This window comes from Scyliorhinus torazame, chromosome 6, assembly GCF_047496885.1.
Source record: "Scyliorhinus torazame isolate Kashiwa2021f chromosome 6, sScyTor2.1, whole genome shotgun sequence".
NCBI lineage: Eukaryota > Metazoa > Chordata > Chondrichthyes > Carcharhiniformes > Scyliorhinidae > Scyliorhinus > Scyliorhinus torazame.
In genome coordinates this window covers 97,923,180-97,947,640 of record NC_092712.1, presented here as the reverse complement: position 1 = coordinate 97,947,640, position 24,461 = coordinate 97,923,180, and the positions used below count along the sequence as shown (strand labels likewise).

Here is a 24,461-nt window from a genome sequence, read left to right as displayed (position 1 = left end):
TGGAGGGCGCCCCCAGAGAGGTCCAGGCACCTGAAACGCATCTTCAGCACGCCAAAGCACCTCTCTATCACTCCCCTTGCCGCTACATGGGCATCATTGTAGCGGTTCTCCGCCTCATTGCGTGGCCTCCGTATAGGCGTCATCAGCCACGATTGCAATGGGTAGCCCCTGTCGCCCAGCAACCAGCCCCTCAGCCGGGGATGGCGTCCCTCGTACATGCCGGGGATGGATGACCGCGACAACACGTATGAGTCGTGTACACTGCCTGGGTAACGGGCGCAGACGTGCAGTATCATCATGCGGTGGTCGCAGACCACCTGTATGTTCATCGAATAGGTCCCCTTCCTATTGGTGAACACGGCCCTGTTATCTGCAGGTGGCCGCACGGCGACGTGCATCCCATCGATCGCGCCCTGGACCATGGGGAACCCGGCCACGGCAGAGAAGCCCACGGCCCGGGCATCTTGGCTGGCCCGGTCCACGGGGAAGCGGATGTAGCGGTGCGCCATGGCATATAGGGCATCTGTCACTGCCCGGATGCACCGATGTCTGCGATATGCCGGACAGGTCCCCACTCGGTGCCTGGAATGACCCCGTTGCATAAAAGTTCAGGGCCACTCACTTGCCCTCGCATCCCCCTCCCCGGCACGGACCCCCATCCCCCTCCCCGGCACGGACCCCCCCAACCTCCACCCCGGCACGGACCCCCCATCCCCCTCCCCGGCACGGAACCCCCCCCAACCTCCACCCCGGCACGGACCCCCCATCCCCCTCCCTGGCACGGACCCGCCCATCCCCCTCCCCGGCACGGACCCCCCCATCCCCCTCCCCGGCACGGACCCCCCATCCCCCTCCCCGGCACGGACCCCCCCAACCTCCACCCCGGCACGGACCCCCCCCCCAACCTCCACCCTGGCACGGACCCCCCCCCCCAACCTCCACCCTGGCACGGACCCCCCCCCCCAACCTCCACCCCGGCACGGACCCCCCCCCCCAACCTCCACCCCGGCACGGACCCCCCCCAACCTCCACCCCGCACGGACCCCCCATCCCCCTCCCCGGACACCCCCCCCCCAACCTCCACCCCGACACGGACCCCCCATCCCCCTCCCCAGCACGGACCCCCCCCCCCAACCTCCACGGACACCCCATCCCCCTCCCCGGCACGGACCCCCCCCCCAACCTCCACCCCGGACCCCCCATCCCCCTCTCCGGCACGGACCCCCCCCCATCCCCCTCCCCGGCACGGACACCCCCCAACCTCCACCCCGGCACGGACCCCCCATCCCCCTCCCTGGCACGGACCCCTCCCCCAACCTCCACCCCGGCACGGACCCCCCCCCCGACCTCCACCCCGGCACGGACCCCCTCCCCCCCAACCTCCACCCCGGAACGGACCCCCCCCCAACCCCTCCCCCAACCTCCACCCCGGCACGGACCCCCCCCCAACCTCCACCCCGGCACGGACCCCCCATCCCCCTCCCCGGCACGGACCCCCCTAACCTCCACCCTGGCACGGACCCCCCCCCCAACCTCCACGGACCCCCCATCCCCCTCCCCGGCACGGACCCCCCATCCCACTCCCCGGCACGGACCCCCCATCCCCCTCCCCGGCACGGACCCCCCCCAACCTCCACCGTGGCACGGACCCCCTCCCCCAACCTCCAACCCGACACGGACCCCCCATCCCCCTCCCCGGCACGGACCCCCCCCCCCATCCCCGTCCCCGGCACGGACCCCCCCCATCCCCCTCCCCGGCACGGACCCCCTCCCGGCACTCCCCCGGAGCCCAGCCTACTCTAACCACCCCCCCCACCGCACACACACACACACAACCCGAGACACACCTCTCCTCACGCATTCAGACTGCGGCCACGCCATCGCCTGCCCAGAGCCAACCCCCCAGGCCGTCACTCACCTCCACGCTGGTCGGCGTGAACCTGGAGCACAGGGTCACGCCGATGAAAAGGAGGTTTAATTTACGTCGACGTGAACGGTCATCACGTCGACGGGACTTCGGCCCATCCGGAAGGGAGAATATCGGCAGGCCGAAAATCGGCTGCCTTGCGCAGACCCGTGACATTCTCCGACGGCAGCGGCGACATTAACGCCCCGCCGACTTTTCTCCCTTTGGAGACTTCGGCAACCGGCGAGGGCGGGATTCACGGCGGCCAACGGCCATTCTCCGACCCTCTGAGGGGGTCGGAGAATGACGCCCCTCATCATGGCAGATGGTCAAATTTGAATTCAATAAAGATCTGTAATTGAAAGCCTAATCAGACCATTGTCAATTGTCATAAAAACCCATTTGGTTCACTCGTGTCCTTTAGGGAAGTAAATCTACAGTCCTGACCTGGGCTGGTCCGCATGTGACTCCAGACCCACAGCAATGTAGTTGGCTCAGTTCAAGGGTAATCGGAAGCTCCTTTCCGCTCTCCTTAGCGGCAGGCCGTCTATCCCTCTTCCCTGATCCCTGGGATGTACTACAAAAAGCTCACTCTTCCCCATATTAAGCCTATATCCCAAAAAATCTCCAAACTCCCTCAATATCTGTATAACCTCTGTCATCCCCTCCACAGGATCCGCCACATACAGCAGTAGGTCATCTGCGTAGAGTGACACTCGGTGTTCCTCTCTCCCTCTAACCACCCCCCTCCATTTCCTAGAGTCTCGCAACGCTATGGCCAGTGGTTCAATTGCCAGCGCGAACAGTAATGGGAAGAGAGGGCACCCCTGCCTTGTTCCCCTGTGTAACCGAAAATACTCTGATCTCTGCCGATTTGTGACTGGGGAAACCATAGAGGAGTTTAACCCAACTGACAAACCTCTCCCCGAACCAAACCTCCTCAGCACCTCCCATAAATACTCCCACTCTACCCTATCTAATGCCTTCTCTGCATCCATCGCTGCCACCATCTCTGCCTCCCCCTCCACTGGAGGCATCATTATCACCCCCAACAGCCGTCGCACGTTAACATTCAGTTGTCTCCCCTTTACAAACCCTGTCTGGTCTTTATGCACCACCCCCAGGACACAATCCTCGATCCTCATCGCCAGCACTTTTGCCAGCAACTTGGCGTCTACATTCAGGAGCGAGATAGGCCTATATGACCCGCATTGCAGCGGATCTTTATCTCGCTTCAGGATTAATGATATCGTCGCCTCCGACATTGTCGGGGGTAGAGTCCCCCCTTCTCTGGCCTCGTTAAAGGTTCTTGCCAACAGCGGGGCCAACAAGTCCACGTACTTCCTATAAAATTCCACCGGGAACCCGTCTGGTCCCGGGGCCTTCCCTGCCTGCATGTTCCCCAGCCCTTTAGTCACCTCGTCCACCCCGATTGGCGCCACCAGAACTGCCACCGCCTGCTCCTCCACCCTCGGGAACCTTAGTTGGTCCAAAAACTGTTGCATCCCCTCTTTCCCCTCCGGGGGTTGGGACCTATATAGCCTCTCATAAAAGGTCTTAAACACCTCATTTACCTTCCCTGCACTCCGCACCGTAGTTCCCGTTTCATCTCTAACTCCCCCTATTTCCCTCGCCGCTATCCTCTTACGAAGCTGGTGGGCCAGCAGCCGACTCGCCTTTTCCCCATATTCGTAGCTCATCCCCTGTGCCTCTGCCTTCCCTGTGGTCAGCAGGTCAAACTTCGTCTGAAGTCTTCGCCTCTCCCTATATAGTCCTTCGTCCGGGGCCTCCGCATATCTTTTATCCACACTCAAAATCTCCCCCACTAATCTCTCCCTTTCTTTGCCCTCTTTTTTCTCCTTGTAAGCCCTAATGGAGATCAACTCTCCCCTAACCACTGCTTTCAGCGCTTCCCATACTACCCCCACCTGGACCTCACCATCATCGTTGGCCTCCAGGTACCTTTCAATACATCCCCACACCCTTCCACAGACTCCCTCATCCGCCAATAGTCCCACATCCAGTCGCCACAGTGGGCGCTGTTCCCTCTCCTCTCCTAGTTCCAGATCCACCCAGCGCGGGGCATGATCTGAAACGGTTATGGCCGAGTACTCCGTTCCTTCCACCCTCAAAATCAGTGCCCTACTCAAAACAAAGAAATCTATCCGGGAGTAAACCTTATGAACATGGGAGAAAAAGGAAAACTCTTTGGACAACGGCCTAGCAAATCTCCACGGATCCACTCCCCCCATTTGCTCCATAAACCCCCTGAGCACCTTGGCCGCTGCCGGCCTTCTTCCGGTCCTGGATCTAGACCGATCCAACCCTGGATCCAGCACAGTATTGAAATCCCCCCCCATTACCAGGCTTCCTACCTCCAGGTCCGGGATACATCCCAGCATCCGCTTCATAAATCCCGCATCATCCCAGTTCGGGGCATATACATTTAGCAGCACGACCTCCATTCCCTGCAATCTACCACTCACCATCACATATCTGCCACCGTTGTCCACTACTATATTCCTAGCCTCGAACGACACCCGTTTCCCCACCAATATAGCCACCCCTCTATTTTTCGCATCCAGCCCTGAGTGGAACACCTGTCCCACCCATCCTTTCCTTAACCTAACCTGATCCGCCACCTTCAGATGTGTCCCCTGAAGCATGACCACGTCTGCCTTCAGTCCTTTCAAGTGCGCGAACACTCGGGCCCTCTTAATTGGCCCATTTAGGCCTGACATTCCACGTGATCAGCCGGATTGGGAGGCTCCTTAACAAGCTCCTTAAGGGGCGGCCAATTAAATTTGAGTCTGTTCTGGACTCAGGGACCACGATTTACAAAGGGCCGCCCGCATCAGCTCCCGACAGCATGACTCATTGAAAATCCCACCCCAGTGTGGCTATTAGCCTAGCAGCCATTCCGTGCCTCTTTTCATCCTTTCATCAAAATGATTCCAAAAACTTTGACATGCATTAAAAGAAGCAAAACTAACTGTGTGCTTACCATGCTAAGGTTTTTTTGGTTTTTCTTAACTCTCTCTATTTCTGGAGTATCTGCTATCGTAGTGCACATGCTTAGCATCCTTCCTGCTTCATCTTTGTACTTTTTCTGTGGATAATCAAATTATGATTATAGTTTAACCTGCAGCATCCGATCAAAGATACGCAACTGAATCATCATAACTTATTTGTCCAGATTGTCAACCAAGTGCTGTACAGTTTTCCACTTTTAATTCGGTTTTCTATTATAATTTTAAACACTGGCATATTATTGCCTTACAATCGATACCTTGGGACGGGATTCTCCGGTTCCACAGTCGCGTGTTTCTTGGGGGCGCGATGTTCGCTGGTGGCAGGATTCCATCTTCCCTCCGTTTGTCAGTGGGATTTCCCACAGTACTCAACCCACACCACCGGGAACCTCCTGGCGATGGTGTGCTACTGGCGGGAAAAGTGAATCGCGACGACCGGAGAATTCCGGCCCTTGTCTTTCCAAACAGAATTCATACTCAATGTTACCTACCTGACTATAAATCTTCTTTACGTGTGCAGCATGCATCAACTCTGGTGTATCTGTAACAGTTCCATACTTATTTTGTCCCAAGTCAGCTGCCTGCTTATACATTGCCTGTAATGAAATGCAATTGTAGCCGGGTAAATTAATCCGCAGAATCCATGACTGTTATCTCCATTAGTTCATGAAAAAGGAACTGGGGCGAAATTCTCCGGTATCGGCGCGATGTCCGCCGACTGGCTCCCAAAACGGCGCAAATCAGTCGGGCATCGCACCGCCCCAAAGGTGTGGAATGCTAAGGGGCTAGGCCCGCGCCGGACTAATTTCCGCCCCGCCAGCTGGCGGACAAGGCCTTTGGTGCCCCGCCAGCTGGCGCGGAAATGACATCTCCGGGCGGCACATGCGCGGAAGCGTTAGCGGCCGCTGACGGCATTCCCGCGCATGCGCAGTGGAGGGAGTTTCTTCCGCCTCCGCCATGGTGGAGACCGTGGCGAAAGCGGAAGGAAAAGAGTGCCCCCACGGCACAGGCCCGCCCGCGGATCGGTGGGCCCCAATCGCGGGCCAGGCCACCGTGGGGGCACCCCCTGGGGCCAGATCACCCCGCGCGCCCCCCCCCCAGGACCCCGGAGCCCGCCCGTGCCGCCTTGTCCCGCAGGTAAGAGAGGTGGTTTAATCCACGCCAGCGGGACAGGCAATCTAGCAGCGGGACTTCGGCCCATCCGGGCCGGAGAATCGCGGGGGGGGGGGGGGGGGGGGGGGGGGTGCGACAAACCGGCGCGGCGCGATTCCTGCCCCCGCCGAATATCCGGTGCCGGAGAATTCGGGGGCGAGATTCTCTGACCCCCCGCCGGGTCGGAGAATCGCTGGGGGCTGGCGTGAATCCCGCCCCCGCCGGTTGTTGAAGTCGCCGGCACCGGAGATTCGGCGGGGGCGGGAATCGCGCCGCTCCGGTTGGCGGGCACCCCGCGCGATTCTCCGGCCCGGATGGGCCGAAGTCCCGCCGCTAAAATGCCTGTCCCGCCGGCGTAAAGTAAAACACCAACCTTACCGGCGGGACAAGGCGGCGCGGGGCGGGCTCCGGGGTACTGGGGGGGGCGCGGGGCGATCTGACCCTGGGGGGTGCCCCCACGGTGGCCTGGCCCACGATCGGGGCCCACAGATCCGCGGGCGGGCCTGTGCCGTGGGGGCACTCTTTCCCTTCCGCCTCCGCCACGGTCTCCACCATGGCGGAGGCGGAAGAGACCCCCTCCACTGCGCATGAGCGGGAATGCTGTCAGTGGCCGTTAACGCACCCGCGCATGCGCCGCCCGGAGATGTCATTTCCGCGCCAGCTGGCGGGGCACCAAAGGCCTTTTCCGCCAGCTGGCAGGGCGGAAATTCGTCCGGCGCCGACCTAGCCCCTTAAGGTTGGGGCTCGGCCCCCAAAGATGCGGAGCATTCCGCACCTTTGGGGCGGCGCGATGCCCGACTGATTTGCGCCGTTTTGGGCGCCAGTCGGCGGACATCGCGCCGTTTCCGGAGAATTTCGCCCCTGGTCTATTTTTTTAAATTTTAGCTGAAATATTGGTGAGGACACCAGAAGTATGAAGGCAAAGTACTGCGGATGCTGGAAATTTGAAATAAAACAGGAAGTGATGGAAACACACAGCAGGTCTGGCATCATCTAGGGAGAATCATAGAATCTACAGTGCAGAAGGAGGCCTTTCGGCCCATCGAGTCTGTACCAGCCCTTGGAAAGAGCACCCCATTTAATCCCACACCTGCAACCGATTCCCGTAACCCAGTAAGTAACCCCACCCAACCTCATTTTTTTTTGGACACTAAGGGCAATTTAGCATGGCCAATCCACCTAACCTGCACATCTTTGGACTGTGGGAGGAAACCAGAGCACCCGGAGGAAACCCATGGAGGTTTCCTCCGGGTGCTCCGGTTTCCACCCACAGTCCAAAGATATGCAGGTTAGATGGGTTGGCCATGATAAAATTATTGCCCCTTAGTGTCCAGGAATGTGTATGTTAATTGGGGATAGGGCAGGGGAGTGGACCTAGGTAGGGTGCCCTTTCAGAGAGTAGGGTGCAGACTCGATGGGCCGAATGGCCTCTTTCTGCACTGTAGGGATTCTATGCATAGCTCTGTCATGAAAACAAGATAGAAAATGGCACTTGGTGTGTGTGTGGCAGGGTGGGGGTTGAGGGAGGACCTCAATTTAACATTTAATCTGAACGATGCCACCTTTGACAACAGCTCTTCAGTACTGTACCGAAGTACCAGACAAGGCTATGCACTCAAAGCCCTGGAAGCGGCCAAGAACCCCAAATTCACTGACCCAGAGTAGAGAGTTAGGCCAATAAGTTAAAGTTTACGCTGACCAGAGAGTTTTCTCTGGCAGAAGTTTGGAACTGTCTTCCACAGACAGTAACTGATACTGAGTGTGATTTCCCCAGCCCGTTACACCCGGCGGCGATCCCGTTACCCGCTGAATCACGGGAGAGGCCAGAAACGCGATCTGTGCCATGTGCCAGTTTGCCATTCATCTGGCCCGTTCGCAATGACATGATCAGGATCTCACCCAGAACCTGATTTGCATTCATTTCAAACTCATTGACGAGATTAAAGTTGAATGCAGCTGCCTCCCGGGAGTCACACATTCCTGTCCCCCAGCAAGACGACAGACAGGCACCGTTTAATTCTTGACAAAAGTGAGAGTCTGGCACAATGGCTGCCGAGGGGGAGTGAGGAGGTGAGTGGCCCACTCCATTTACTGGTACACAGCTCAAACGCACCTGAGCTGATGCCCCAATACTGTGGGGGACCCTTCAGGGTGGCTGGAGTTAGTCAGCACAGTAGCACTGTGGTTAGCACGGTTGCTTCACATCGCTAGGGTCACAGGTTCGATTCCCGGCTTGGGTCACTGTCTGTGCGGAGTCTGTATGTTCTCCCCGTGTCTGCGTGGGTTTCCTCCGGGTGCTCCGGGTTTCCTCCCACAAGTCCCGAAAGAAGTGATGTTAGGTAAATTGGACATTCTGAATTCTCCCTCAGTGTCCCCGACCAGGTGCCGGAATGTGGGGCTTTTCACAGTAACTTCATTGCGGTGTTAATGTAAGCCTCCTTGTGACAATAATAAAGATTATTACATTATTATTAGAGTTGTTTGGGGGGCTGGAGGGGACCAGTTTGGGGATTCGGGGGAGTGTGGGGCTTTGCATGTGTCGAGATCCATAGCAGAGCCAACCACTGCTGCAGCATGTCTGTCCTACCAAACCCTCACGGAACAGAGCCCTGCTGCAACTTCCCTCATGAAAGTACATTTCACCCCCTTTGACTGTGCGCAGCCTCTAGCTACACAGTTGAACGCTATTTCAAAGGATGGCTTAGCCTTGTTAGTTGTGAAAGCACTTCACACTCTTGAAATCTCATGTGCCTCCTTCAAAGATCATGGGCGTCATTCTCCGACCCCCAGCCAGAGAATGGCCGTTGGCCGCCGTGAATCCCGCCCCCGCCGAAGTCTCCGGTACCGGAGATTGGGCGGGGGCGGGAATCTGGCCGCGCCGGTTGGCGGGACCCCCCGCTCAATTCTCCGGCCCGGATGGGCCGAAGTCCCGCCCAGAAATTGCCTATCCCGCCGGCGTAAATCAAACCTAGTATTTACCGGCGGGACCAAGCGGCGTGGGCAGGCTCCGGGGTCCTGGGGGGGGGGGGGGCGCGCGGGGGACGATCTGACCCCGGGGGGTGCCCCCACGGTGGCCTGGCCCGCGGTCGGGGCCCACCGATCCGCGGGCGGGCCTGAGCCGTGGGGGCACTCTTTCCCTTCCGCCACGGCCTCCACCATGGCGGAGGCGGAAGAGACTCTCCCCACTGCGCATGCGCCGGGAAACTGTCAGCGGCTGCTGACGCTCCCGCGCATGCGCCGCATTTCCGCGCCAGCTGGCGGGGCAACAAACGCCATTTCCGCCAGCTGGCGGGGCGGAAATCCCTCTGGCGTCGGCCTAGCCCCTCAATGTTGGGGCTAATCGGCGGACATCGCGCCGTTGGGTGTGGGAGAATTTCGCACCATGTCCGGTCTGAGAGGATAATTTATGCAATGGATGTCCTAGAAACTTTGATGCCTGAACAGCGTGCCTGTACTCTCAGTGCATCAGCACCATACAGGAAGCTGCCATCAGTAGAAAAAATGTCTGTGCACGAGGCGAGTGTGTGTGTGAGTGGAGTGTATGCATGTGAGGGGATGTTTGTGTGTGAGGGGAGTGTGTCTGTGCGCATGTGAGGGGAACGGGTTTGAGGGGAATGTGTGTGAGAGCAGTGTGTGAGGGCAGTGTGACTGAGGGCAGTGTGTCTGAGGGCAGTGTGACTGAGGGCAGTGTGTCTGAGGGTAGTGTGTCTGAGGGCAGTGTGTGAGGGCTGTGTGTGTGAGGGCAGTGTGTGAGGGCAGTGTGACTGAGGGCAGTGCGTCTGAGGGCAGTGTGTCTGAGGGCAGTGTGACTGAGGGCAGTGTGTCTGAGGGCTTTGTGTCTGAGGGCAGTGTGTCTGAGGGCAGTGTGACTGAGGGCAGTGTGTCTGAGGGCAGTGTGTCTGAGGGCAGTGTGACTGAGGGCAGTGTGTCTGAGGGCAGTGTGACTGAGGGCAGTGTGACTGAGGGCTGTGTGTCTGAGGGCAGTGTGTCTGAGGGCAGTGTGTCTGAGGGCTGTGTGTCTGAGGGCAGTGTGTCTGAGGGCAGTGTGTCTGAGGGCAGTGTGTCTGAGGGCAGTGTGTCTGAGGGCTGTGTGTCTGAGGGCAGTGTGACTGAGGGCTGTGTGTCTGAGGGCAGTGTGTCTGAGGGCAGTGTGTCTGAGGGCAGTGTGTCTGAGGGCAGTGCGTCTGAGGGCAGTGTGTGTGAGGGCTGTGTGTCTGAGGGCTGTGTGTCTGAGGGCAGTGTGACTGAGGGCTGTGTGTCTGAGAGCAGTGTGACTGAGGGCAGTGTGACTGAGGGCAGTGTGACTGAGGGCAGTGTGACTGAGGGCAGTGTGACTGAGGGCAGTGTGTCTGAGGGCAGTGTGTCTGAGGGTAGAGTGTCTGAGGGCTGTGTGTCTGAGAGCTGTGTGTCTGAGGGCGGTGTGTCTGAGAGCTGTGTGACTGAGGGCTGTGTGTGTGAGGGCAGTGTGTCTGAGGGCTGTGTGTCTGAGAGCTGTGTGTGTGAGGGCTGCGTGTGTGAGGGCAGTGTGTGTGAGGGTAGTGTGTCTGAGGGCTGTGTGTCTGAGAGCAGTGTGACTGAGAGCAGTGTGACTGAGGGCAGTGTGTCTGAGGGCTGTGTGTCTGAGAGCAGTGTGACTGAGGGCTGTGTGTGTGAGGGCAGTGTGTCTGAGGGCTGTGTGTCTGAGAGCAGTGTGACTGAGAGCAGTGTGACTGAGGGCAGTGTGTCTGAGGGCTGTGTGTCTGAGAGCAGTGTGACTGAGGGCTGTGTGTGTGAGGGCAGTGTGTCTGAGGGCTGTGTGTCTGAGAGCAGTGTGACTGAGGGCTGTGTGTGTGAGGGCAGTGTGTCTGAGGGCAGTGTGTGTGAGGGCTGTGTGTCTGACGGCTGTGTGTGTGAGGGCTGTGTGTGTGAGGGCTGTGTGTCTGAGGGCTGTGTGTGTGAGGGCTGTGTGTCTGAGAGCAGTGTGACTGAGGGCTGTGTGTGTGAGGGCAGTGTGTCTGAGGGTAGTGTGTCTGAGGGCTGTGTGTCTGAGAGCAGTGTGTCTGAGGGCAGTGTGTGTGAGGGCAGTGTGACTGAGGGCTGTGTGTCTGAGGGCTGTGTGTGTGAGGGCTGTGTGTCTGAGGGCAGTGTGTCTGAGGGCAGTGTGTCTGAGGGCAGTGTGTCTGAGGGCAGTGTGCCTGAGGGCAGTGTGACTGAGGGCAGTGTGTCTGAGGGCTGTGTGTCTGAGAGCAGTGTGACTGAGGGCTGTGTGTGTGAGGGCAGTGTGTCTGAGGGCTGTGTGTCTGAGGGCAGTGTGTCTGAGGGCAGTGTGCCTGAGGGCAGTGTGACTGAGGGCAGTGTGTCTGAGGGCTGTGTGTCTGAGAGCAGTGTGACTGAGGGCTGTGTGTGTGAGGGCAGTGTGTCTGAGGGCTGTGTGTCTGAGAGCAGTGTGTCTGAGGGCTGTGTGCCTGAGGGCAGTGTGCCTGAGGGCAGTGTGTCTGAGGGCTGTGTGTCTGAGAGCAGTGTGACTGAGAGCAGTGTGACTGAGGGCAGTGTGTCTGAGGGCTGTGTGTCTGAGAGCAGTGTGTCTGAGGGCTGTGTGTGTGAGGGCAGTGTGTCTGAGGGCTGTGTGTCTGAGAGCAGTGTGTGTGAGGGCAGTGTGTGTGAGGGCAGTGTGTGTGAGGGCAGTGTGTCTGAGGGCTGTGTGTGTGAGGGCAGTGTGTGTGAGGGCAGTGTGTGTGAGGGCAGTGTGTGTGAGGGCTGTGTGTCTGAGGGCTGTGTGTGTGAGGGCAGTGTGTCTGAGGGCAGTGTGTCTGAGGGCAGTGTGCCTGAGGGCAGTGTGCCTGAGGGCAGTGTGACTGAGGGCAGTGTGTCTGAGGGCTGTGTGTCTGAGGGCAGTGTGCCTGAGGGCAGTGTGTCTGAGGGCTGTGTGTCTGAGGGCTGTGTGTCTGAGGGCTGTGTGTCTGAGGGCTGTGTGTCTGAGGGCTGTGTGTCTGAGGGCAGTGTGTCTGAGGGCAGTGTGCCTGAGGGCAGTGTGTCTGAGGGCAGTGTGTCTGAGGGCAGTGTGTCTGAGGGTAGTGTGACTGAGGGCAGTGTGTCTGAGGGCAGTGTGACTGAGGGCAGTGTGTCTGAGGGCTGTGTGTCTGAGGGCTGTGTGTCTGAGGGTAGTGTGACTGAGGGCAGTGTGTCTGAGGGTAGTGTGTCTGAGGGCTGTGTGTCTGAGGGCAGTGTGTCTGAGGGTAGTGTGTCTGAGGGCTGTGTGTCTGAGGGCAGTGTGTCTGAGGGCAGTGTGTCTGAGGGCAGTGTGTCTGAGGGTAGTGTGTCTGAGGGTAGTGTGTCTGAGGGCTGTGTGTCTGAGGGCAGTGTGTCTGAGGGTAGTGTGTCTGAGGGCTGTGTGTCTGAGGGCTGTGTGTCTGAGGGCAGTGTGTGTGAGGGCTGTGTGACTGAGGGCTGTGTGTCTGAGGGCTGTGTGTCTGAGGGTAGTGTGACTGAGGGCAGTGTGTGTGAGGGCAGTGTGACTGAGGGCGTTGTGTCTGAGGGTAGTGTGTCTGAGGGTAGTGTGTCTGAGGGCAGTGTGTCTGAGGGCAGTGTGCCTGAGGGCGTTGTGCCTGAGGGCAGTGTGCCTGAGGGCAGTGTGTCTGAGGGCTGTGTGTCTGAGAGCAGTGTGACTGAGAGCAGTGTGACTGAGGGCAGTGTGTCTGAGGGCTGTGTGTCTGAGAGCAGTGTGTCTGAGGGCTGTGTGTGTGAGGGCAGTGTGTCTGAGGGCTGTGTGTCTGAGAGCAGTGTGTGTGAGGGCAGTGTGTGTGAGGGCAGTGTGTGTGAGGGCAGTGTGTCTGAGGGCTGTGTGTGTGAGGGCAGTGTGTGTGAGGGCAGTGTGTGTGAGGGCAGTGTGTGTGAGGGCTGTGTGTGTGAGGGCTGTGTGTGTGAGGGCTGTGTGTGTGAGGGCTTTGTGTCTGAGGGCTTTGTGTCTGAGGGCTGTGTGTCTGAGGGCTGTGTGTGTGAGGGCTGTGTGTCTGAGGGCTTAGTGTCTGAGGGCTGTGTGTGTGAGGGCAGTGTGTCTGAGGGCTTTGTGTCTGAGGGCTTTGTGTCTGAGGGCTGTGTGTCTGAGGGCTGTGTGTGTGAGGGCTTTGTGTCTGAGGGCTTTGTGTCTGAGGGCTGTGTGTCTGAGGGCTTTGTGTCTGAGAGCTGTGTGTCTGAGGGCTGTGTGTGTGAGGGCTTTGTGTCTGAGGGCTTTGTGTCTGAGGGCTTTGTGTCTGAGGGCTTTGTGTCTGAGGGCTGTGTGTCTGAGGGCTGTGTGTGTGAGGGCTGTGTGTGTGAGGGCTTTGTGTCTGAGGGCAGTGTGTCTGAGGGCTTTGTGTCTGAGGGCTTTGTGTCTGAGGGCTGTGTGTCTGAGGGCTGTGTGTGAGGGCTGTGTGTGTGAGGGCTTTGTGTCTGAGGGCTTTGTGTCTGAGGGCTGTGTGTCTGAGGGCTGTGTGTCTGAGGGCTTTATGTCTGAGGGCTGTGTGTCTGAGGGCTGTGTGTCTGAGGGCTGTCTGTCTGAGGGCAGTGTGTGTGAGGGCTTTGTGTCTGAGGGCTGTGTGTCTGAGGGCAGTGTGTGTGAGGGCTGTGTGTGTGAGGGTTGTGTGTCTGAGGGCTTTGTGTCTGAGGGCTGTGTGTCTGAGGGCTTTGTGTCTGAGGGCTTTGTGTCTGAGGGCTGTGTGTCTGAGGGCTGTGTGTCTGAGGGCTGTGTGTCTGAGGGCTGTGTGTCTGAGGGCAGTGTGTGTGAGGGCTGTGTGTCTGAGGGCTGTGTGTCTGAGGGCTGTGTGTCTGAGGGCAGTGTGTGTGAGGGCTGTGTGTGTGAGTGTTGTGTGTCTGAGGGCTGTGTGTCTGAGGGCGTTGTGTCTGAGGGCGTTGTGTCTGAGGGCTTTGTGTCTGAGGGCTTTGTGTCTGAGGGCTTTGTGTCTGAGGGCTTTGTGTCTGAGGGCTTTTTGTCTGAGGGCTTTGTGTCTGAGGGCTGTGTGTCTGAGGGCTTTGTGTCTGAGGGCTTTGTGTCTGAGGGCGTTGTGTCTGAGGGCGTTGTGTCTGAGGGCGTTGTGTCTGAGGGCTTTTTGTCTGAGGGCTGTGTGCCTGAGGGCTGTGTGTCTGACGGCGTTGTGTCTGAGGGCTTTGTGTCTGAGGGCTTTGTGTCTGAGGGCTTTGTGTCTGAGGGCTTTGTGTCTGAGGGCTTTGTGTCTGAGGGCTTTGTGTCTGAGGGCTTTGTGTCTGAGGGCTTTGTGTCTGAGGGCTTTGTGTCTGAGGGGTGTGTGTCTGACGGCGTTGTGTCTGAGGGCTTTGTGTCTGAGGGCTTTGTGTCTGAGGGCGTTGTGTCTGAGGGCGTTGTGTCTGAGGGCTTTGTGTCTGAGGGCTGTGTGCCTGAGGGCTGCGTGCCTGAGGACTGCGTGCCTGAGGACTGCGTGCCTGAGGGCTGTGTGCCTGAGGGCTTTGTGTCTGAGGGCTGTGTGTCTGACGGCGTTGTGTCTGAGGGCTTTGTGTCTGAGGGCTTTGTGTCTGAGGGCGTTGTGTCTGAGGGCGTTGTGTCTGAGGGCTTTGTGTCTGAGGGCTGTGTGTCTGAGGGCTGTGTGTCTGAGGGCTGTGTGCCTGAGGGCTGCGTGCCTGAGGACTGCGTGCCTGAGGACTGTGTGCCTGAGGGCTGTGTGCCTGAGGGCTTTGTGTCTGAGGGCTTAATGTCTGAGGGCTTAGTGTCTGAGGGCTGTGTGCCTGAGGGCTTTGTGTCCGAGGGCTTTGTGTCCGAGGGCTTTGTGTCCGAGGGCAGTGTGTGTGAGGGTTGTGTGTCTGAGGGCTGTGTGTCTGAGGGCTTAATGTCTGAGGGCTTTGTGTCTGAGGGCTTTGTGTCTGAGGGCTTTGTGTCCGAGGGCTTTGTGTCCGAGGGCAGTGTGTGTGAGGGTTGTGTGTCTGAGGGCTGTGTGTCTGAGGGCTGTGTGTCTGAGGGCTGTGTGTCTGAGGGCAGTGTGACTGAGGGCAGTGTGTCTGAGGGCAGTGTGTGAGGGCTTTGTGTCTGAGGGCTTTGTGTCTGAGGGCGTTGTGTCTGAGGGCGTTGTGTCTGAGGGCTTTGTGTCTGAGGGCTTTGTGTCTGAGGGCTGTGTGCCTCAGGGCTTTGTGTCTGAGGGCTGTGTGTGTGAGGGCTGTGTGTCTGAGGGCAGTGTGTGTGAGGGCTGCGTGTGTGAGGGTTGTGTGTCTGAGGGCTGTGTGTCTGACGGCGTTGTGTCTGAGGGCTTTGTGTCTGAGGGCTTTGTGTCTGAGGGCGTTGTGTCTGAGGGCTTTGTGTCTGAGGGCGTTGTGTCTGAGGGCTTTGTGTCTGAGGGCGTTGTGTCTGACGGCGTTGTGTCTGAGGGCTTTGTGTCTGAGGGCTGTGTGCCGCAGGGCTGTGTGTCTGAGGGCTTTTTGTCTGAGGGCTGTGTGCCTGAGGGCTTTGTGTCTGAGGGCTTTGTGTCTGAGGGCTGTGTGTCTGAGGGCGTTGTGTCTGAGGGCGTTGTGTCTGAGGGCTTTGTGTCTGAGGGCTTTGTGTCTGAGGGCTTTGTGTCTGAGGGCTGTGTGCCTGAGGGCTGCGTGCCTGAGGACTGCGTGCCTGAGGGCTGTGTGCCTGAGGGCTTTGTGTCTGAGGGCTTTGTGTCTGAGGGCTTAATGTCTGAGGGCTTAGTGTCTGAGGGCTGTGTGCCTGAGGGCTTTGTGTCCGAGGGCTTTGTGTCCGAGGGCTTTGTGTCCGAGGGCAGTGTGTGTGAGGGTTGTGTGTCTGAGGGCTGTGAGTCTGAGGGCTTAATGTCTGAGGGCTTTGTGTCTGAGGGCTTTGTGTCTGAGGGCTTTGTGTCCGAGGGCTTTGTGTCCGAGGGCAGTGTGTGTGAGGGTTGTGTGTCTGAGGGCTGTGTGTCTGAGGGCTGTGTGTCTGAGGGCTGTGTGTCTGAGGGCAGTGTGACTGAGGGCAGTGTGTCTGAGGGCAGTGTGTGAGGGCTTTGTGTCTGAGGGCTTTGTGTCTGAGGGCGTTGTGTCTGAGGGCGTTGTGTCTGAGGGCTTTGTGTCTGAGGGCTTTGTGTCTGAGGGCTGTGTGCCTCAGGGCTTTGTGTCTGAGGGCTGTGTGTCTGAGGGCAGTCTGCCTGAGGGCAGTGTTTGTGAGGGCTGTGTGTCTGAGGGCAGTGTGTGTGAGGGCTGCGTGTGTGAGGGTTGTGTGTCTGAGGGCTGTGTGTCTGACGGCGTTGTGTCTGAGGGCTTTGTGTCTGAGGGCTTTGTGTCTGAGGGCGTTGTGTCTGAGGGCTTTGTGTCTGAGGGCGTTGTGTCTGAGGGCTTTGTGTCTGAGGGCGTTGTGTCTGACGGCGTTGTGTCTGAGGGCTTTGTGTCTGAGGGCTGTGTGCCGCAGGGCTGTGTGTCTGAGGGCTTTTTGTCTGAGGGCTGTGTGCCTGAGGGCTTTGTGTCTGAGGGCTTTGTGTCTGAGGGCTGTGTGTCTGAGGGCGTTGTGTCTGAGGGCGTTGTGTCTGAGGGCTTTGTGTCTGAGGGCTTTGTGTCTGAGGGCTTTGTGTCTGAGGGCTGTGTGCCTGAGGGCTGCGTGCCTGAGGACTGCGTGCCTGAGGGCTGTGTGCCTGAGGGCTTTGTGTCTGAGGGCTTTGTGTCTGAGGGCTTTGTGTCTGAGGGCGTTGTGTCTGAGGGCGTTGTGTCTGAGGGCAGTGTGTGTGAGGGCTGTGTGACTGAGGGCTGTGTGTCTGAGGGCTGTGTGTCTGAGGGTAGTGTGACTGAGGGCAGTGTGTGTGAGGGCAGTGTGACTGAGGGTGTTGTGTCTGAGGGTAGTGTGTCTGAGGGTAGTGTGTCTGAGGGCAGTGTGTCTGAGGGCAGTGTGCCTGAGGGCGTTGTGTCTGAGGGTAGTGTGTCTGAGGGTAGTGTGTCTGAGGGCAGTGTGTCTGAGGGCAGTGTGTCTGAGGGCAGTGTGCCTGAGGGCTTTGTGTCCGAGGGCTTTGTGTCCGAGGGCTTTGTGTCTGAGGGCTTTGTGTCTGAGGGCTGTGTGTCTGAGGGCTGTGTGTGTGAGGGCTGTGTGTGTGAGGGCTTTGTGTCTGAGGGCAGTGTGTCTGAGGGCTTTGTGTCTGAGGGCTTTGTGTCTGAGGGCTGTGTGTCTGAGGGCTGTGTGTGTGAGGGCTTTGTGTCTGAGGGCTTTGTGTCTGAGGGCTGTGTGTCTGAGGGCTTTGTGTCTGAGGGCTGTGTGTCTGAGGGCTGTGTGTGTGAGGGCTTTGTGTCTGAGGGCTTTGTGTCTGAGGGCTTTGTGTCTGAGGGCTTTGTGTCTGAGGGCTGTGTGTCTGAGGGCTGTGTGTGTGAGGGCTGTGTGTGTGAGGGCTTTGTGTCTGAGGGCAGTGTGTCTGAGGGCTTTGTGTCTGAGGGCTTTGTGTCTGAGGGCTGTGTGTCTGAGGGCTGTGTGTCTGAGGGCTGTGTGTGTGAGGGCTGTGTGTGTGAGGGCTTTGTGTCTGAGGGCTTTGTGTCTGAGGGCTGTGTGCCTGAGGACTGCGTGCCTGAGGACTGCGTGCCTGAGGACTGCGTGCCTGAGGGCTGTGTGCCTGAGGGCTTTGTGTCTGAGGGCTGTGTGTCTGACGGCGTTGTGTCTGAGGGCTTTGTGTCTGAGGGCTTTGTGTCTGAGGGCGTTGTGTCTGAGGGCGTTGTGTCTGAGGGCTTTGTGTCTGAGGGCTGTGTGTCTGAGGGCTGTGTGCCTGAGGGCTGCGTGCCTGAGGACTGCGTGCCTGAGGACTGTGTGCCTGAGGGCTGTGTGCCTGAGGGCTTTGTGCCTGAGGGCTTAGTGTCTGAGGGCTTAGTGTCTGAGGGCTGTGTGCCTGAGGGCTTTGTGTCTGAGGGCTTTGTGTCCGAGGGCTTTGTGTCCGAGGGCAGTGTGTGTGAGGGTTGTGTGTCTGAGGGCTGTGTGTCTGAGGGCTGTGTGTCTGAGGGCAGTGTGACTGAGGGCAGTGTGTCTGAGGGCAGTGTGTGAGGGCTTTGTGTCTGAGGGCTTTGTGTCTGAGGGCGTTGTGTCTGAGGGCGTTGTGTCTGAGGGCTTTATGTCTGAGGGCTGTGTGCCTCAGGGCTTTGTGTCTGAGGGCTGTGTGTCTGAGGGCAGTCTGCCTGAGGGCAGTGTTTGTGAGGGCTGTGTGTCTGAGGGCAGTGTGTGTGAGGGCTGCGTGTGTGAGGGTTGTGTGTCTGAGGGCGGTGTGTCTGAGGGCTTTGTGTCTGAGGGCTGTGTGTCTGAGGGCTTTGTGTCTGAGGGCTTTGTGTCTGAGGGCGTTGTGTCTGAGGGCTTTGTGTCTGAGGGCGTTGTGTCTGAGGGCTTTGTGTCTGAGGGCGTTGTGTCTGAGGGCTTTGTGTCTGAGGGCGTTGTGTCTGAGGGCTTTGTGTCTGAGGGCTGTGTGTCTGACGGCGTTGTGTCTGAGGGCTTTGTGTCTGAGGGCTGTGTGCCGCAGGGCTGTGTGTCTTGAGGGCTTTTTGTCTGAGGGCTGTGTGCCTGAGGGCTTTGTGTCTGAGGGCTTTGTGTCTGAGGGCTGTGTGTCTGAGGGCGTTGTGTCTGAGGGCGTTGTGTCTGAGGGCTTTGTGTCTGAGGGCTTTGTGTCTGAGGGCTTTGTGTCTGAGGGCTGTGTGCCTGAGGGCTGCGTGCCTGAGGACTGCGTGCCTGAGGGCTGTGTGCCTGAGGGCTTTGTGTCTGAGGGCTTTGTGTCTGAGGGCTTTGTGTCTGAGGGCTTTGTGTCTGAGGGCGTTGTGTCTGAGTGCGTTGTGTCTGAGGGCTTTGTGTCTGAGGGCTGTGTGCCTGAGGGCTGCGTGCCTGAGGACTGCGTGCCTGAGGGCTTAGTGTCTGAGGGCTGTGTGCCTGAGGGCTTTGTGTCTGAGGGCGTTGTGTCTGAGGGCGTTGTGTCTGAGGGCGTTGTGTCTGAGGGCGTTGTGTCCGAGGGCGTTGTGTCCGAGGGCGTTGTGTCCGAGGGCTTTGTGTCCGAGGGCTTTGTGTCCGAGGGATTTGTGTCCGAGGGCTTTGTGTCCGAGGGCTGTGTGTCCGAGGGCTTTGTGTCCGAGGGCGTTGTGTCCGAGGGCGTTGTGTCTGAGGGCTTTGTGTCTGAGAGCTTTGTGTCTGAGGGCGTTGTGTCTGAGGGCGTTGTGTCTGAGGGCTTTGTGTCTGAGGGCTTAGTGTCTGAGGGCTGTGTGCCTGAGGGCTGTGTGCCTGAGGGCTTTGTGTCTGAGGGCTTTGTGTCTGAGGGCTTAGTGTCTGAGGGCTGTGTGCCTGAGTGCTTTGTGTCTGAGGGCGTTGTGTCTGAGGGCTTTGTGTCTGAGGGCTTTGTGTCTGAGGGCTTTATGTCTGAGGGCGTTGTGTCTGAGGACGTTGTGTCTGAGGGCGTTGTGTCCGAGGGCTTTGTGTCCGAGGGCTGTGTGTCCGAGGGCGTTGTGTCTGAGGGCTTTGTGTCTGAGGGCTTTGTGTCTGAGGGCTTTATGTCTGAGGGCTGCGTGCCTGAGGGCTGTGTGCCTCAGGGCTGTGTGCCTGAGGGCTGCGTGCCTGAGGCCTGCGTGTCTGAGGGCTGCGTGCCTGAGGACTGTGTGCCTGAGGGCTGCGTGCCTGAGGACTGTGTGCCTGAGGGCTGTGTGCCTGAGGGCTGTGTGCCTGAGGGCTTTGTGTCTGAGGGCTGTGTGCCTGAGGACTGTGTGCCTGAGGGCTGTGTGCCTGAGGGCTTTGTGTCTGAGGGCTGTGTGCCTGAGGGCTGTGTGCCTGAGGGCTTTGTGTCTGAGGGCTTTGTGTCTGAGGGCTTTGTGTCTGAGGGCTTTGTGTCAGAGGGCTTTATGTCGGAGGGCAGCGTGCCTGAGGGCTGCGTGCCTGAGGGCTGCATGCCTGAGGGCTGCGTGTCTGAGGGCTGCGTGCCTGAGGACTGTGTGCCTGAGGGCTTTGTGTCTGAGGGCTTTGTGCCCGAGGGCAGTGTGTGTGAAGGCTGTGTGTGTGATGGCTGCGTGCCTAAGGGCAATGTGTCTGAGGGCTGTGTGTCTGAGGGCTGTGTGTCTCAGGGCTTTGTGTTTGAGGGCTTTGTGTCTGAGGGCTTTGTGTCTGAGGGCTTTGTGTCTGAGGGCTTTGTGTCTGAGGGCTTTGTGTCTGAGGGCTTTGTGTCTGAGGGCTTTGTGTCTGAGGGCTTTGTGTCTGAGGGCTTTATGTCTGAGGGTTTTATGTCTGAGGGCTTTATGTCTGAGGGTTTTGTGTCTGAGGGCTTTGTGTCTGAGGGCGTTGCGCCGGAGGGCTTTATGTCTGAGGGCTTTATGTCTGAGGGCTTTGTGCCTGAGGGCGTTGTGTCTGAGGGCTTTGTGCCTGAGGGCTGTGTGCTTGAGGGCTTTGTGCCTGAGGGTTTTGTGCCTGAGGGCTGTGTGTCTGAGGGCTTTGTGTCTGAGGGCTTTGTGTCTGAGGGCTTTGTGTCTGAGGGCTTTGTGTCTGAGGGCTTTGTGTCTGAGGGCTTTGTGTCTGAGGGCTTTGTGTCTGAGGGCTGTGTGCCTGAGGGCTTTGTGTCTGAGGGCTGTGTGCCTGAGGGCTGCGTGCCTGAGGGCTTTGTGTCTGAGGGCTTTATGTCTGAGGGCTCTATGTCTGAGGGCTGTGTGCCTGAGGGCTTTGTGTCTGAGGGCTGTGTGCCTGAGGGCTGCGTGCCTGAGGGCTTTGTGTCTGAGGGCTTTGTGTCTGAGGGCTTTATGTCTGAGGGCTTTGTGTCTGAGGGTGTTGTGTCTGAGGGCTTTGTGTCTGAGGGCTTTGTGTCTAAAAACTTTATATCTAAAAACTTTATATCTGAAAACTATATGCCTGAGAGCTGCGTGCCTGAGGGCTTTGTGTCTGAGGGCTGTGTGTCTGAGGGCTTTGTGTCTGAGGGCTTTGTGTCTGAGGGCTGTGTGTCTGAGGGCTTTGTGTCTGAGGGCTTTGTGTCTGAGGGCTTAGTGTCTGAGGGCAGTGGGTGTGTATATGTGAAGTGTGTGCCTATGTTAAGGGAGTGTGTGCGCATGTATGAAGGGAGTTTGTGAGGGTGTGCGAGGGGAGGGGGAGTGAGAGGAGTGTGTGAGGGAGGTGTGTGAGGAAGTATATGTGAGGAAAGCATGTGTGAGGCGAGTGTGTGTATGAGGGGTCTGTGTGTGTGTGCTCGCGCCCGTGTGTGGCAGGTGTGTGGTGTGTATGTACAGATATATGAGGCGGGTGTGTGTGTGTGTGAGGGGGGGGGGTGTTTGTGAGGGGTGGGTATCGGTGTGTGTGTGGTAAACACGTATGGTGTATGTATTACGGCACTGCCCGTATATTACAGGTACGACGGTAAATCCCTGCCTGCTGGCACCGTCCAGCAGGCAGCGTATAAAAGTGTGTGCTCTCCTGTGCTGCAGCCATTCTGGTTCCAGCTACAGGAGGCACAACATCTTGTTCAATAAGGCCTCGATTGTTCCACCATTCTCGTCTCGTGGTAATTGATGGTACATCAATTTATTGAACAAGATTTTAAAAGATGGATCTCCTCCTCAAGCCTGATCGCCTGCAGCTGAGCCCTCAAGCAGCCAACGCCACGTCCACCTTCGACCACTGGCTAGCCTGCTTCGAAGGCTACCTCAGAGCAGCCGCTGAAGAACCCTCGGACTCGCAGAAGCTCCAAGTCCTCTATTCACGAGTGAGCCCTGACATTTTCTCCCTCATACGGGATGTGCCTACCTACTCCGAAGCGATGACGCTCCTGAAGGGACATTACGTTAAACCGGCGAATCAAGTGTACGCCAGGCACCTCCTGGCCTCGAGACAGCAACTCCCCGGGGAGACTCTGGACGATTTCCTACGGGCCCTACAGATCCTCGGTAGGAACTGTGACTGCCAGGCAGTTTCAGCAGTCCAGCACACCAAACTTTTAATTAGAGACGCTTACGTCACAGGCATGAAGTTTACGTACGTCTGCCAGCGGCTATTGGAAGGGGGTACGCTTGATCCCGCGGGGACTAGGCAGCTCAATAATTCATTAGAAGTGGTCTCCCGTAACCTGCAGTCCTACACCCCCCGGCCGCGCGGTACCCTCGTGGGCATCATGGGCCCCACCAGCTGCCAACTCCAACTCAAGGCAAGCCAGCAGCCAGCGAAATCTAGGGGGCCCAAGTGTTATTTGTGTGAACAAAGCAAACACCGCGCTGCCCGGCGCGGAGCGCGGCCTGCAACGGGTGTGGGAAGAAAGGGCACTTTGTTTCTGTTTGCCAGAACCGGTCGGTCGCCGCTGTTTCCAGGCCCGGTGTTTCTACACCCCCCACGTGCGTCACAGGGGCGCTGCCATCTTCCCCTCCGCAAGCCACGTGCGGCCCGTGGGCGCCGCCATCTTCCCCACCGCAAGCCACGTGCGGCCCGTGGGCGCCGCCATCTTTGATGCCGCCCGCCATATGTGCCCTGTGGGCGCTGCCATCTTCGGCGCCATTTTGGACCGCGCCTCAGGAACTCTGCTCATCTGACCGTTCGCCGCCTACCGCTACCTCCACCACCGCTGATCATCCCGGGTTCTCCCAGCATCTTCCGCAGCTCACCTCCATTACCCTGGATCAGTCTCGGCCCCGCAACCTCGCGACCGCTACGACGGCGGTGAAGATCAACGGGCACGAGACAACCTGCCTCTTTGACTCCGGGAGCACAGAGAGTTTCATCCACCCCACTACGATAAGGCGCTGCTCCCTCCCGGTACTCCCCGTCACCCAGAAAATCTCCCTGGCCTCCAGATCCCATTCCGTTGAAATCCGGGGGTACTGTATCTCGACCCACACTGTCCAGGGCGTAGAGTTCAGCAACTTCCGGCTCTACGTCCTCCCCCACCTCTGCGCTGCCCTGTTGCTCGGCCTGGATTTTCAGTGCCAGCTCCAAAGCCTGACTTTGAAATTCGGCGGACCCCTGTGACGAATGTGATATAAAATAGTTACTTTAGAGATACTAGTTAATGTAATGTAGAAATAAGCCACTTTGATTCTGGCAGATCGAGACAAAGGGATTTGAGACCGCATGGAAAAAGCAGGAAGAGGTGTGTCTATGAGAGTGATGCTGCATTGATAGGGGCCAGAGAAAGGGATTGGAAGTGAGCCAATCAGAATAGATCAAACAGGTCAGGAGGGATATAGGCTGACCTATGGGCGTCGAGTATGTGAAACTTGATACCATTTGAATTGATTTGCAGAGATCCCTTTGTCTCTTTGTTCATTCGCTTTCTGGAGTGTAGGAGACTGGATGTCTCTTATGTTTCTGTAAGATGAATTAAGCTTGCAAGCTAAATAAATAACTTCTTTTTACGTGCAAATCCATCTCAACTTTTATTGAGGCCAGACTGACGGAGAAAGAAATTTGGGGATCAACACCTGCTCCCCCCTCACCATCTGCGGCCTTACGACCCTCACGACTGCAAACCCGTCGCCACTAGGAGCAGACGGTACAGTGCCCAGGACAGGACATTCATCATGTCGGAGGTCCAACGGCATCTGCGAGAGGGGATCATTGAGGCCAGCAACAGCCCCTGGAGAGCTCAAGTGGTGGTAGTGAAGACTGGGGAGAAGCACAGGATGGTCATTGACGATAGTCAGACCATCAACCGGTACACGCAGCTCGACGCATACCCCCTCCCACGCATATCTGATATGGTCAATCAGATTGCGCAGTATCGAGTCTTTTCCACAGTAGACTTGAAGTCCGCCTACCACCAGCTCCCCATCCGCCCGGAGGACCGCCAATACACTGTGTTTGAAGCAAATGGCTGCCTCTATCACTTCCTTAGGGTTCCCTTCGGCGTTACCAATGGGGTCTTGGTCTTCCAGCGATAGATGGACCGAATGGTTGACCAGTACGGGCTGCGGGCCACCTTCCCGTACCTAGATAACGCCATCAGCTGCGGCCACAATCAGCAGGACCACAACGCAAACCTCCAAAAATTCCTCCATACCGCCAAACTCCTTAATCTCACCTATAATAAGGAGAAATGCGTGTTCCGCACCAACCGCTTCGCCATCCTTGGCTATGTAGTGGAAAAGGGAGTCCTAGGGCCCGACCCCGACCACATGCGCCCCCTCCTGGAACTCCCTTTCTCCCACTGCCCCAAGGCCCTGAAACGTTGCCTGGGGTTTTTCTCATATTACGCCCAGTGGGTCCCTAATTACGTGGACAAGGCCCGCCCACTCATCATGTCCACAGTTTTTCCCCTGATGGCTGAGGCCCGCCAGGCCTTCAACCACATCAAGGCAGACATCGCCAAGGCCACGATGCACGAGTCCCTCCCTTCCAAGTGGAGAGCGATGCATCGGACGTGGCTCTGGCCGCCATCCTCAACCAGGCGGGTAGACCCGTGGCTTTCTTTTCCCGCACCCTCCATGCCTCCGAAATTCGGCACTCCTCTGTCGAGAAGGAG

At 58.1% G+C, this 24,461-nt stretch overlaps 2 protein-coding genes across 6 annotated transcripts in view; both read right to left on the bottom strand.

Moving 5' to 3' along the window:
- Positions 1-24,461, bottom strand: part of LOC140424909 (LIM zinc-binding domain-containing Nebulette-like) — a 524,814-nt gene that overhangs the window by 94,247 nt on the left and 406,106 nt on the right. The gene's annotated exons all lie outside the window — the stretch shown is intronic.
- LOC140424908 (nebulette-like) overlaps positions 1-24,461 on the bottom strand; it is a 124,101-nt gene that overhangs the window by 3,133 nt on the left and 96,507 nt on the right. For all 3 annotated transcript variants that reach the window (XM_072508534.1, XM_072508535.1, XM_072508536.1), the window contains 2 exons: positions 5,430-5,534; positions 4,911-5,015 (listed from right to left, as the gene is read on the bottom strand). In XM_072508534.1, coding sequence (XP_072364635.1) covers positions 4,911-5,015; positions 5,430-5,534 — 210 coding nt within the window. The remainder of the gene's footprint in view (positions 1-4,910; positions 5,016-5,429; positions 5,535-24,461) is intronic.